This window comes from Scatophagus argus, chromosome 3 (genome assembly GCF_020382885.2).
Source record: "Scatophagus argus isolate fScaArg1 chromosome 3, fScaArg1.pri, whole genome shotgun sequence".
In the NCBI taxonomy this organism is placed as follows: domain Eukaryota; kingdom Metazoa; phylum Chordata; class Actinopteri; family Scatophagidae; genus Scatophagus; species Scatophagus argus.
Window position 1 is genome coordinate 14909453 of NC_058495.1, and position 11936 is coordinate 14921388.

The 11936-nt window shown below is 40.4% G+C and overlaps 1 protein-coding gene across 9 annotated transcripts in view; it reads left to right on the forward strand.

Annotated features, from left to right (window-relative positions):
• Window positions 1-8187, forward strand: part of scn8ab (sodium channel, voltage gated, type VIII, alpha subunit b) — a 46929-nt gene extending 38742 nt beyond the window's left edge. For all 9 annotated transcript variants that reach the window (XM_046383969.1, XM_046383968.1, XM_046383971.1 and 6 more), the window contains 6 exons: window positions 449-733; window positions 824-877; window positions 967-1104; window positions 1946-2050; window positions 2171-2441; window positions 2643-8187. In XM_046383969.1, the coding sequence (XP_046239925.1) occupies window positions 449-733; window positions 824-877; window positions 967-1104; window positions 1946-2050; window positions 2171-2441; window positions 2643-3808 (2019 nt within the window). In that variant the 3' untranslated portion in view covers window positions 3809-8187. The remainder of the gene's footprint in view (window positions 1-448; window positions 734-823; window positions 878-966; window positions 1105-1945; window positions 2051-2170; window positions 2442-2642) is intronic.
• Window positions 8188-11936: the final 3749 nt, after the last annotated feature.

An 11936-nucleotide genomic window follows, 5' to 3' on the forward strand; every position in this document is an offset into this window, starting at 1 on the left:
CGAAACAGACGAGTCAAAAGCAAGCACTGCCCCGCACGCTATTTTTTCAGTTTAATCATGTATAGATAAAGGTCTTGTTATAAAAAAGCAACCTTATTTTTCACTAATTTGGTGGATTAAAACAATAATCTGAGTAGCAGCAGGACAGTCACAGTTTGTTTTCACTCCAACTTTGTCCCAAGTATTAAGAGCGCATCAAGCAGTGAGCTCATGATAACTGTTGATGTCATACACAACCATGAGCTGACAGTATGGCCACACCCCCTTTTGTTTTATCGTTATGTGCCAAGAAATCTGATAGCACACCTATAGAGCCGCTAATGGAGGGAAAGAATGTGCATTTCTGTTTGTGTGTCTGTTGGTGCTCTCGTGTGGCAACCTGTCCATGCAGCTGCTGTGTGATTGTGAAGTTACACTGGTTCTGTTTTCTTGCTTGTTACTTATTCAGGTTGTGGTGAACGCCTTGGTGGGTGCAATTCCCTCCATCATGAATGTGCTGCTGGTGTGTCTCATCTTCTGGCTCATCTTCAGCATCATGGGTGTCAACCTGTTTGCTGGAAAGTACTACTTCTGTTTCAATGAAACATCTGAGGAATACTTCCTTCCTGACGAAGTCAACAACAAAACAGAGTGTCTGGCACTCATTAAGGCAAACTTCACTGAAGTCAGATGGAAAAACGTTAAAATCAATTTTGATAACGTGGGTGCAGGATACCTGGCCCTCTTGCAAGTGGTGAGAAGCCTTTGCTGTCACTTCTCGTGTTTCCTCTGAAAACAAATGTTCAACCTGTTTTCTCACGTGATGTGTCTACCCACTCTACAGGCAACATTCAAAGGCTGGATGGATATTATGTATGCAGCAATAGATTCTAGAAAGGTAAGCTTTTTGAAGTTTTAAACTCTGCCTTCCAGATCCATGCACAGTAGAGCAATTTTGTATGTGTTTTCACTTTTGCCCCTGTACAGGTGGAGGACCAGCCAATCTACGAGGACAACTTATACATGTACATCTACTTTGTCATCTTTATCATCTTCGGCTCGTTCTTCACCTTAAACCTCTTCATTGGTGTCATCATTGATAACTTCAACCAGCAAAAGAAAAAGATAAGATTTCTTTTCCTCACTTTCACCTTCTCAGAACAACCTGCTCTGTACATACTTTAAATGGGGATGCACAGTATTGGATTTTTTCCAATATTAAGGATGCCAGTATCATTTTGGCCAATTTTTGATATCGATATATGCACCCATTTTTTCCCCACCTAATTCCAGAGAAGATTTAGTTTCTGCTGAAGTTGAATCAGCATATTATTAAGCCTAATCTTATTGTGATGATTTCAAAATGTAATCATTCACTAGGCAAAATAAGAAAACTGTGTCAGTCACTTGTGGATAATTAAAGTGTCATCAGCCTGTCATATCCCAGACATGTTCTTTTTGGGCCGATACTCGTATTTCATGTCAAAGCCTTTATCGACTGATGGCTATGAAGTGCCGATGTTATTGTTCATCCCTCTCTTTAAAGAAATTGTTCGACATTTTGGGTGATAAGCTTATTTGCTTTCTAGATTTGTAGATTGACAGTACTCTCATTTCATCACAAGGATTTTGTAACTTTAGACAGAGCCAGGCTAGATGATTCCCCCTGTTTTCAGTCTTTACACTGAGCTAAGCTAACTTGCTGGTGGTAGATTTACATTTACTGGGAAGACATGAGAGTGCTGAGAGGTAAGAAAGCCAATATGTCAAATTATTCCTTTAAGTTTAGATTCTGAACAAGAATAAGAAGAATTTTTTTGCTTTGAACTTGTCAAAAAAAGTTAAATGAACTAATATGATAAATAATATTACAATATATACAATACAAACAATATATTTGGATTAGTCCTGGAAGCAGAGGTTCAAATCCCTGCAGATTGTAACCAAATTGTTTTTGTGCCCTCACTTTGGAGGTCAGGATATCTTCATGACAGAAGAGCAAAAGAAATACTACAATGCCATGAAGAAACTAGGGTCAAAGAAGCCACAGAAACCAATACCTCGGCCCCAGGTAAATATTTTTTTGGACTACTCCTCTTTACCACTGAGCAGATTTGTAATTGTTCATTTATAGCGATTAAGAAAATTGACTCCAGATAACCATCCTTCAACCGCTGTTCTTTCTCCTCAGAACAACATACAGGGCATGGTGTTTGACTTTGTGACGCAGCAGGTATTCGACATCTCCATCATGATGCTTATCTGCCTCAACATGGTCACCATGATGGTGGAGACAGATGATCAGTCAAAGGAGACAGAGGAGGTGCTTTACTGGGTCAACTTCGTCTTCATTGTGATCTTCACTGGAGAGTTTTTGTTGAAGCTCTTTGCGCTGCGTCACTACTACTTCACCAACGGCTGGAACATCTTCGATGTGGTTGTGGTCATCCTTTCAATAGTGGGCAAGTATTCAGAAAGGTTGTTGGTGCATGGGGAAAGAAGTGTGAAGCAGCCTAATTGGAAATAGCTCAGATATTTCCCATGTAAATGGGCTGGAAGGTCACTCTTTTATAATTATTAGACCAAAATCTTATGTGGGTGTTCAGTTATATCTTTCACTTGTCTGATAACCTTTTACTGTTGTGTCTTTTTTGTCTGTGCAGGAATGTTTCTAGCTGACCTGATTGAGAAATATTTTGTGTCACCAACACTCTTCAGAGTGATTCGTCTGGCTCGTATTGGCAGGATCCTGCGTCTCATCAAGGGGGCCAAAGGAATCAGGACTCTACTGTTTGCCCTAATGATGTCACTTCCTGCCTTGTTCAACATTGGTCTGCTCCTTTTCCTGGTCATGTTCATTTTCTCCATCTTTGGCATGTCCAACTTTGGCTATGTGAAACACGGGGCTGGAATTGATGACATGTACAACTTCGAGACCTTTGGAAACAGCATGATCATCCTGTTTATGATTACCACATCAGCTGGCTGGGACGGCCTGCTGCTGCCCATTCTTAACTACCCTCCAGACTGTGACCCCTTGCTGGAGAATCCTGGGACCCCTGCCACTGGAGACTGTGGCAACCCTTCTGTGGGCATCTTCTTCTTTGTTATGTACATCATCATTTCTTTCCTTATTGTGGTCAACATGTACATCGCCATCATCTTGGAGAACTTCAGTGTGGCCACAGAGGAGAGTGCAGACCCACTCAGTGAGGACGACTTTGAAACCTTTTATGAGATTTGGGAGAAGTTTGACCCGGATGCCTCCCAGTTCATCACTTATGCCAAGCTTTCTGACTTTGCTGATGCACTTGAGCACCCACTCCGAGTCCCCAAGCCCAACACCATTGAACTGATTGCCATGGACATGCCTATGGTGAGTGGTGACCGCATCCACTGCCTGGACATCCTGTTTGCCTTCACTAAGCGTGTGTTGGGTGACAGCGGTGAGTTGGACATGTTGAGGCAACAAATGGAGGAGCGTTTTGTGGCTGCCAATCCCTCCAAGGTCTCTTATGAGCCAATCACCACTACTCTGAGGCGCAAGCAGGAGGATGTGTCAGCCAGAGTCATTCAAAGGGCCTACCGTTCCTACCTGGCTAGGCGGGGTTTCGTCTGCAAGCGCAAACCAGCCAACAACAAAGTGGAGGATGGCGGGAACAATCAGGAACAAGAAAAGAAGGAGGGGACACCCTCAACTGCCTCCCTGCCCTCTTATGACAGTGTAACCAAACCTGAAAAGGAGAAACAGGATGACAACAATGAGGGCAAGGGAGGGAGGAAAGAGAAGGGACGAAACCAAAAAGACATCAGGGAATCTAAATGTTAGAGCGTTGGAATAATAATCACAGTAATAACAATAAAAAATATAATAATGTAACTTCAAGCAAAACGAGAGGAAACTCACCCACACAGATGTACAGATAATTTCATTTGCAAGTCGGAAAAAATAATATTCAATAATTTTGTTTACAGACTTCATTCTTAAATTGACGCAGAAGGATGCAGCTTGGTCTGTCATAGCTAAAAGACTCTTGAACTCTTGAACAGTCAAACCAAACATAATCAGCATACTGTGTGACACTGTTGTATTTAAACTACTGATCTTAACAAAAGGGAATGAAAAACCAGACAAAGAAATGTCTGTGTCTGCTGAAAGGCAGACCGCTCACCTACCACTGGTCTACAGATAAGACAAGTAACTCTACACCAGGAGGTAGGATGAAAAAACACTTAAGGAATTCAGCGCCTGGATGCAAGTTATGGATTCCTATGGGAGACGGTGTTGTGAAAGAAAAGCACGGATGTTGCCTGATGCTCAAGAAATGTCCTGTCAAAGCCAGGCAATGTGTGGTTCTGTGTCCTTTAGTACAGAATTGTGTAGAGGAGCAGAATGCCACACTCACTCTATAAGAGCAAACAGAAGGTTGACTGGTGAGTGGAAAGACACAAATGACAAGAGCGTTGGAAATGCTTTTCTGTTTTATTAAAGCTAGAAATTCTTCATTTGAGCAGCAAAAAGGCAAACAGACAAAACAAAGAACAATATTTAACATTTTGCCCATGTCACTTAACTCTTCTTCTCATTTTATCTTTGTTATACCCTCATCTAAAAGCTTTTTTTTTCTTTTTTTTTTTTTTTTTACATGGGCTTTCACACCAATTGGTTAAGGGTCTGTTTACTATGGGGTCAACTCGGGCCAAGGGCTTACATTAACTCAGAAAGGTTTCCAACAAATACATAAATAATTGTGCTTGTTCAATGCATAGAAATGACTTGCATGATGGCATGTTTTGATCAGAAATCTTGCATGAATTATCATAGTCCACAAGACACTAATACTCAGACCACAACAACAGTGGCTCGACTGTAAGATCGAGACATTGTCAAAATTGGAAAGCTCAGAGTTCAGAGTAATTTGTTGAACAAAGATAAGTGATATGGGAGTTGGTAACACAACATGGATCCGAATTTGTATCTCATTAATCAACACATTTTAATGACATTTAAATTGTTGCCTCTATAGATGGAAGAACAGAGTATGTTAATGCCACCATAGTAGATCAGTGGGTGAAATCCAAACAATTATTTGCTGCTCTGGAGATTTTGAGTGTGTAAGATGTGGAAACTGATGTCTGTGTGTATCGTGGGACTGAAAGGTTTGTTAATTTGGACTGAAATGTTTTCAAGGGCGCAACACAAGCTAAAAAGCTTATATTTATTATTTGTATGCACCTATGTAATGTTCCATGCCATCTGCCTTTAGTTTTGCGTGAACGGGCATTTTGGGAGTCCTGTTGTTGATGCTAAGTGGTTTGTGGGGATTTTACAGGTATGGCAAACTCCTTTCTATTCCTAATGTTTCTCTCTGGGTGGTAGAAGAAGAGTTTTGATTATTGTTCATTTTGAACCATTTTATGTCCCATATCTTATTTACATGTGTGTGTTAATTAAGTTCGTTTTTTTTTTTTTATTATTATTCCTTTATGTGAATTTCATGTTCTGGTGGGTAATAATGGTCTTATTTTACACACTTTTGTAAGCCGCGGAAATGGAAATGGTCTTGTGCTGAAACATATTCGTCAGGTGTTAGTATGTCCTATTTTAATGAGAAACAGAAAGTTATGATTGGGTGAGGAGAACATTGTGTGTGGAGAAGCCAAAGAGATCTGCCTTGTTATCCCTTGTTGCCCTTTGTCCATGGAGTGGGATTGGGTGAAGTATGCCCTGCCCATTCAGTTTTTTCGCTGTCATTATTAGACAGAGAGAACCTAGAAATGTATGCAATGCTTGAAAAATTCATCCCTTTTTCTCAGGAGATATTATAGATGTACTTTTATGAGCTCTGCAACAAAATGCAAGTGAATGTGATGGGAGTATTTATGTAATCATGTTTTACTCTTTTTGTGTTTTATGCCATGTCGATGGACAATGATCTCGGCTGGCTGCCTTATTTGGGCAGCCGCCTGGTCAGGGGCCAGTTTGGCGCTTCCTGCTTATGATGCTTAGAATTATAGGGCTAGAAGCATCTCAGTGCAACAGCAACATTTCGCTCGCTCGTAATGGCGGCGTTTATATTGATAGCGGATTACATTTGTGGTTAAGTCATTATGGACTGTAGTCTGGTTTCAGTTAATTTCAATAAACAAATAATAATATGTTCACCCCAGTAGCAATCACAGATACAGGAAACACTGTGAGGAGATGTCATGAGAGTGAATTGAGATATGTTGGTTTGAGCAGCACACTTAATTATTTCCGAAGCAGCAGTGGCATGCTCAGTGGATGGGCCCCAAGATTTCAGTATTTAACAACAGCAAGTGCTCTGAGCCTCTCATCTCCCATTTTAATTTCATATTATTCTACTGCATAACAAATACCAAATAACCAACAGAGCACTGGATGCATTCTTATGGTACTGTGAGCCTAAGCGCCACACCACGGCTTTTGCACTTCCTGTTGTGCAGTGATGTCACTTCCTGTTTATGAATAACTCCCTCATCCGTTCTCAAGTTCTATGGTCCAGTTGCTGCATGAGATCTCCAAAATCAGTGTGGGTGTTAACTTGAACCAAATAAAACTCTGAATGATAAGCATAAAAGCTACTGCCGTCCATTTTCTCCAAAATCACCATGGATACACAGATGCGTAGAACAGAGAGAAACCTAAAAAGAATAAGACACACAATCATCCATTCGGGGGAAAAAAAGTAAATAAATACAGTTCAGGCTATGTTCTATATGGCACAAACTGCAAAAGCTACGAATGGACTTTTTAAGAAACTATAAATAATGTAATATATATTATTTTATTTTAACAGCATGTGTAGTTTTTTGTAAATACAGGATTACTTAAAAAACTACGGCTATTAATCTAACACTAAATATTATTAACCATAAATAGAATGGCTTCCAGCTGACACCCCTCGTCACATTTGTTAGGCTGTGACACATCTGTTAGGTGGAGTAGGTTTTTTGAGTCACTTTTCACAAAAAAGAGAGGAGTGAGCTAAAAGAATCTGTGTGAAAAAGCAGAAACTGTATTTAAAACTGTATAAATCAATACAGACATATACAGAACTATATTAAATATATATTATATATATATATTCTACCATATATGTATATATATATATATATATATATAGTATATATACTCTCCTGTCCACTCCTTGCATCGAGGTGTTACCAGAACCACAGAGTGTAACTGATCATGCTTCTTTCTTTGTGTGGTATGTTCAGAGAATAACCAAAACTCTGGCCTGCCCAGGACTTCTGCATACTGGGTACCAGCGTACAATGCATGGTGTTGTACTGGCTGCTTGCTGAGAATTGTGGAGCCTGCATTGGAGAGAGGATTGCACTACCAGCATACCCTTTTGTACATGTGTGAAGATGTCTTGCCCCTAGTTTCCTATATTGTACACACAAAGATACACAGCGTACAGACGCAGACAGACGCGCACACACTCTTACACGCTCACTTTGTGTGACAAACTTTTGCTTGTCTCAGCTCTAACCCTCTCCCATGTCTCCCCCCTTAACACACTGCTGCTGTTTGGAGTTGATCTTTAATTTTGCTGTCACCTTCGATATGATATATCTAATGATTTAAGAGTTAGTTGTCTTAACTGTCTGTGTCTGTGTCTTTGTTCATGGTGCAATATCTCTTAACGGCACGTGCCTTTCTAGCTTCCTATTTAGTCTGTCAATAAAATCAGCAATGAGGATCTCAAAACCCATGGGAGTGATTCAAAACAGAGCACGATAGAAACAATGTATTGAGTTCAACTTGTAAACTGAAAACTCACCACCTAGATTAGACTGTTTGGACTAACATCTTGTAGAGTCATGTAGTATAAGTGCTCTCTCTGTGTGTTCTGTTTACTGGGTCTTGGGCTAGTAAGAGAACAGCTTGCCTTCTGTTTTACACTTCTTTTCATTTTCAAATGATGGTTTACCAATCGGTATATGAGGCCATTCTTTTTTAGCATGACTGAGATAACATTTCTTTTCTTTTCTGAAAATAGGCTAACTGAAAAAAAAAAAAAACAGCTTTGACTGTCAATATCTCTTGCCACTAATACAGTCAGAGAGAGGACATGTGTTGCACAACCACATGGGACAATTAAATGAGAATCAGTGAAAGAATATCTTCATTTGAGCACGAATCTATTTCCAAACAATAAAGCAGCCTTCCAGTTACAACTCTGGCTGGTGTCGTTTTTGGATACAGCATTAATGACTGCCTGTCTCTTCATCACACAGAATATGCTCCACCATGTCTGGCAAGGGATGCTTTAGCAGCCGTTTATTTCATTTCCTGTGATTTACCGTGACAATAAAAAATGCTTGAAAAAGATTTTCAAGTGATATGGTGTGCTTTGACACTAAAATGTCATTTTGTGATTTTGTTTGCTTTTATCACAAAAATACTGCTAATACAAATTCCAAGCATGGTAGGAAAAAAAGTGTGAAGGCCACACAGTGGACGTGAAGGGACAGAGAGGCACTGGAAATAACAACACAATATTCTTCAGACACACCTGAATTACATTGTCTTTGATGATGTGGTTGAGTGTGTCATGGTGCAACACCACTGAGATGACTATAAAAGGTGTGTGTGTGTGTGTTTAAGGTGGCGCACTGAAAAAGGGAAGGAGAAGGGAGGGAGGGGGGAAGGCAGAGACAGCACTGCAGTGCAGATAGATGAATGCAGTGGCCTGGGCTGAGTCAGCAGCATGTTCCCAATAGGCTCAGACTATACAGTGCACTGTACAGCACCTACTTCCCCACAGCAAGCAGAGGGAGGGTGAGCTACAGCAAGAAGATGAAAAGTAAAAGAGAACAATTAACAGAGGCACTCGCAGTAAAAAGCCAATCTGTTGGGTTTATCCTTCACCTTCCTGCAGTGCTGCATGTATTTGGAGTGCATCACTTCTTTTGCACTGAGGTTTTTTTCTGTGTGCTGTGTTTCTTTCTACTGTTACTCTAAAGTACTGATAAATGCAACTGTCCATGAAGAGTGCTCTAAAATGACTCATTTTAGATATCCATTCTTTATTTATTTATTAATATTGGATATTTTATATAATTTAAAAGACTGTACGTGTTAAAGTTGTCGATTTCCATTGTCTCTGCTTCTAAATGTGGGGCTGTCCTCTGCAGACACCATCAGAGTGTCTGTGCACTGCACTGCACACAATGCTTTGTCTTGTTTTTTTTCTCCCCCTTTAGGTTTCTGTCCTCCTTGCATCCACATGAGTAGGAGGACTTGGTTGCAGAGGTGAGATACAGATTAAGTAAGACTTTGGTGTGATCTCACAGGCTGTTGCTGGGTGGGAGAAAGTTTGTCTGAGATAAGGAAGTGTGTGTGTGTGTTTGTGTGTGTGATACAGAGAGGGGGGGGATTGTATGTCCATTAGTCAGTAAGATGTAATCTGCAACACTGCCATTTTTCCATATCCATGTCAAATCTATTCCACCATACAGAAGCTGAGTGGGAAGGCAGAAGCTGCATTGATCGAATATCTCTAAACAGATCCAGTTTATTCACTGTACAGAGGAGGTGCATGTGGGCAACGGCCTGATATTATTGTCTTGAGTTCCACATTTTTCACAAGGCAACATTTTTTCTCATTTTCACATAGTGTCCGTTACCTAACTGAGGAAAGAAGGAATGAGTCAAACAAATTAGATTTTAATGGAAAAGATGAGATCGATTTATGCTTTTTTGTGCTGTTTCTATGCCTGGTTTGGCCCTCGATGCTGCCACTGGCACATGTGGCCTAAAGCCCTCTCTTTTCCTTAGGTTTGAGATTTGTGTTTTTCATCCTTGCCCCTGTAAGCGTGTGCTGGGACCACAGCCTTTAATGACTGTGTTTATTACTGTAACCCCTTCAACAGACATTAGTGGTGTGGTTCGAATGACTTCTTGCAGCTATCCAACACCCTCTAGTGGGACTTGAAGGGAGTAACTCGAGCCAACCGTGCCACCATCAGGCAACGTGAATTACTCACACAGTGTATGGATGGAAACTAGCTCTTATCCTGTGGTGTGAGCTACACTATATAGACTAAATTATCCAGACATCTCTTCATAAGGCTGTTTTTCAGGGGTGGGAAATGTTAATGCTTCGGCACACCAAGACAGTTTTGACAATGACATTTGGACAGGTTTTGGCAACACTTTGGGAAGGTCCTTTTCTTTTCCCTGTAGAAAGGTGAAGCTGTTGTGGCTGCAAAGCGGTTTATGTATTTAGAATATGATGTCATTAAAGTCCCTGTTGGTGTAATGGTCAGGTGCCCCAAAACTTTTGTCTATATAGTGTATTCCATCAAACTATCAGCTTGTCAGAGATGAACAGCAACAAAGTGTGGGGCCTACAACAGTCATTCATGATGGCTTCACAGGCCATATTTATTTTCATTGCTATTTTTTAAGCTCAGTGCTGTAAGACACAATTTTGTCAATCCCGGGCAAGTAAAGCCTTCTTTAAGAAACTCACTGGTGTTCATTTAGCTTTACATAAAAAAATATATTGTTGCGGAAGTATTACATAGTAAAGTATGGTGAGAAGAGGTTCAAAGCAAGTGTTTGTAGCAAAGAATAGTATAGTAAGTACATACAAATATTATTGGTTAGCCTGTAAGACACAATTGAGGGCACAAAGCCCCTGTAACTTCCAGACTAGCTAGCGTTGATGCACTCAGTCGAAAAACGAATGTTTCCGATAGATTAATGTTTGGTCAGATGCAGGCAGGTAGTGCTTAAAGGTAAAGTATGCAGGATTTCACTAATGAGCACTGTATAAAGTCATTCAAAAGTATTCTCTCTCAGTCGTCATCATTCAGTCCAGGTGTGGTGAATTTATCCGCAGAGGTGCGCCCTCTGACTGTATTTTCTCAGTATTTTGCTGCGTACATAAGATTTCAGTGACAGCCTTTGGACACTGCTGTGTCTCTGTCTTCGCCTCTCTCTTCTGCCTGTCTGTCTCGAATGTAGAAAGCATGAAAGAATCAGGAAATCATTTGTTATTTCTCTGACTCGCTGCTTTGTTTGTGCTAACACCGCTCCCTCTCTTCATTTACTGCATAGCTCGCTCGAGCACCACTGCTTGTTTCATTTGCTGCGCCAGGCAGGAGAGGCCATCTTTGAATGTTGTGTTTACGAACAGCAGTTCGTCTTTAACTGTACACCACGTTCAGTCTAGTCACAAGGACAACTTTAGCTAGTGCAATTAAGTGAGAGACATTTTTAAGCAGAAGGAAAGTTTATGTACCCAAGTAAAGCCGACCACAAGATGTGCTGCTGTAATGCTTCTATTTGCTTTAGCAGATAGTTCTATACAGGAGGACATCCTTTTCCTGATATTGATTGCTTTTCCCAGAGATGGAACATGAGTGAATGTACATTAAGTGCACTACATTATTATTTATTTTCTTGTGGTAACTTTGCATGATGTAGATACTTTGATATTAAATAGCAGTGTTTAAATAGATGAAAAAAGCACCCCCCAGCCAACTACTATATGTTTATGTTAATGCATCAGCCATAATACCCCAATAATGTAATAAATATTACAATAAAGCAGTGATCGCTGTCATTCTGTTTTTTGAGTTTAACTTTTGGTGCTTCATGTACTTTGAAGTGAAGATGTAGTATTTTTATACTGTAAGTTTTTCTGCTTTGACTTATTTAAAAGATCTCAGTACTTCTTCCACCCATTTTCTCCCCGAAGGTCTAAACCTCACAGCAAAATTGTCCAAATGTGACTGAAGAACACATGAAAATGCTGCTGCGTTTAACACACATTGCAGTCCCATCCACCTCACTGGACAACATACTGAAGTTTCCTCCAAGCCTGAGGACAGTCCTGAAGACCGGCCTGTAACAGTGAAGTATCACACCGCATAAGATCCTGAAACACGAGGGTGACAGTGCACAATTAATGTGG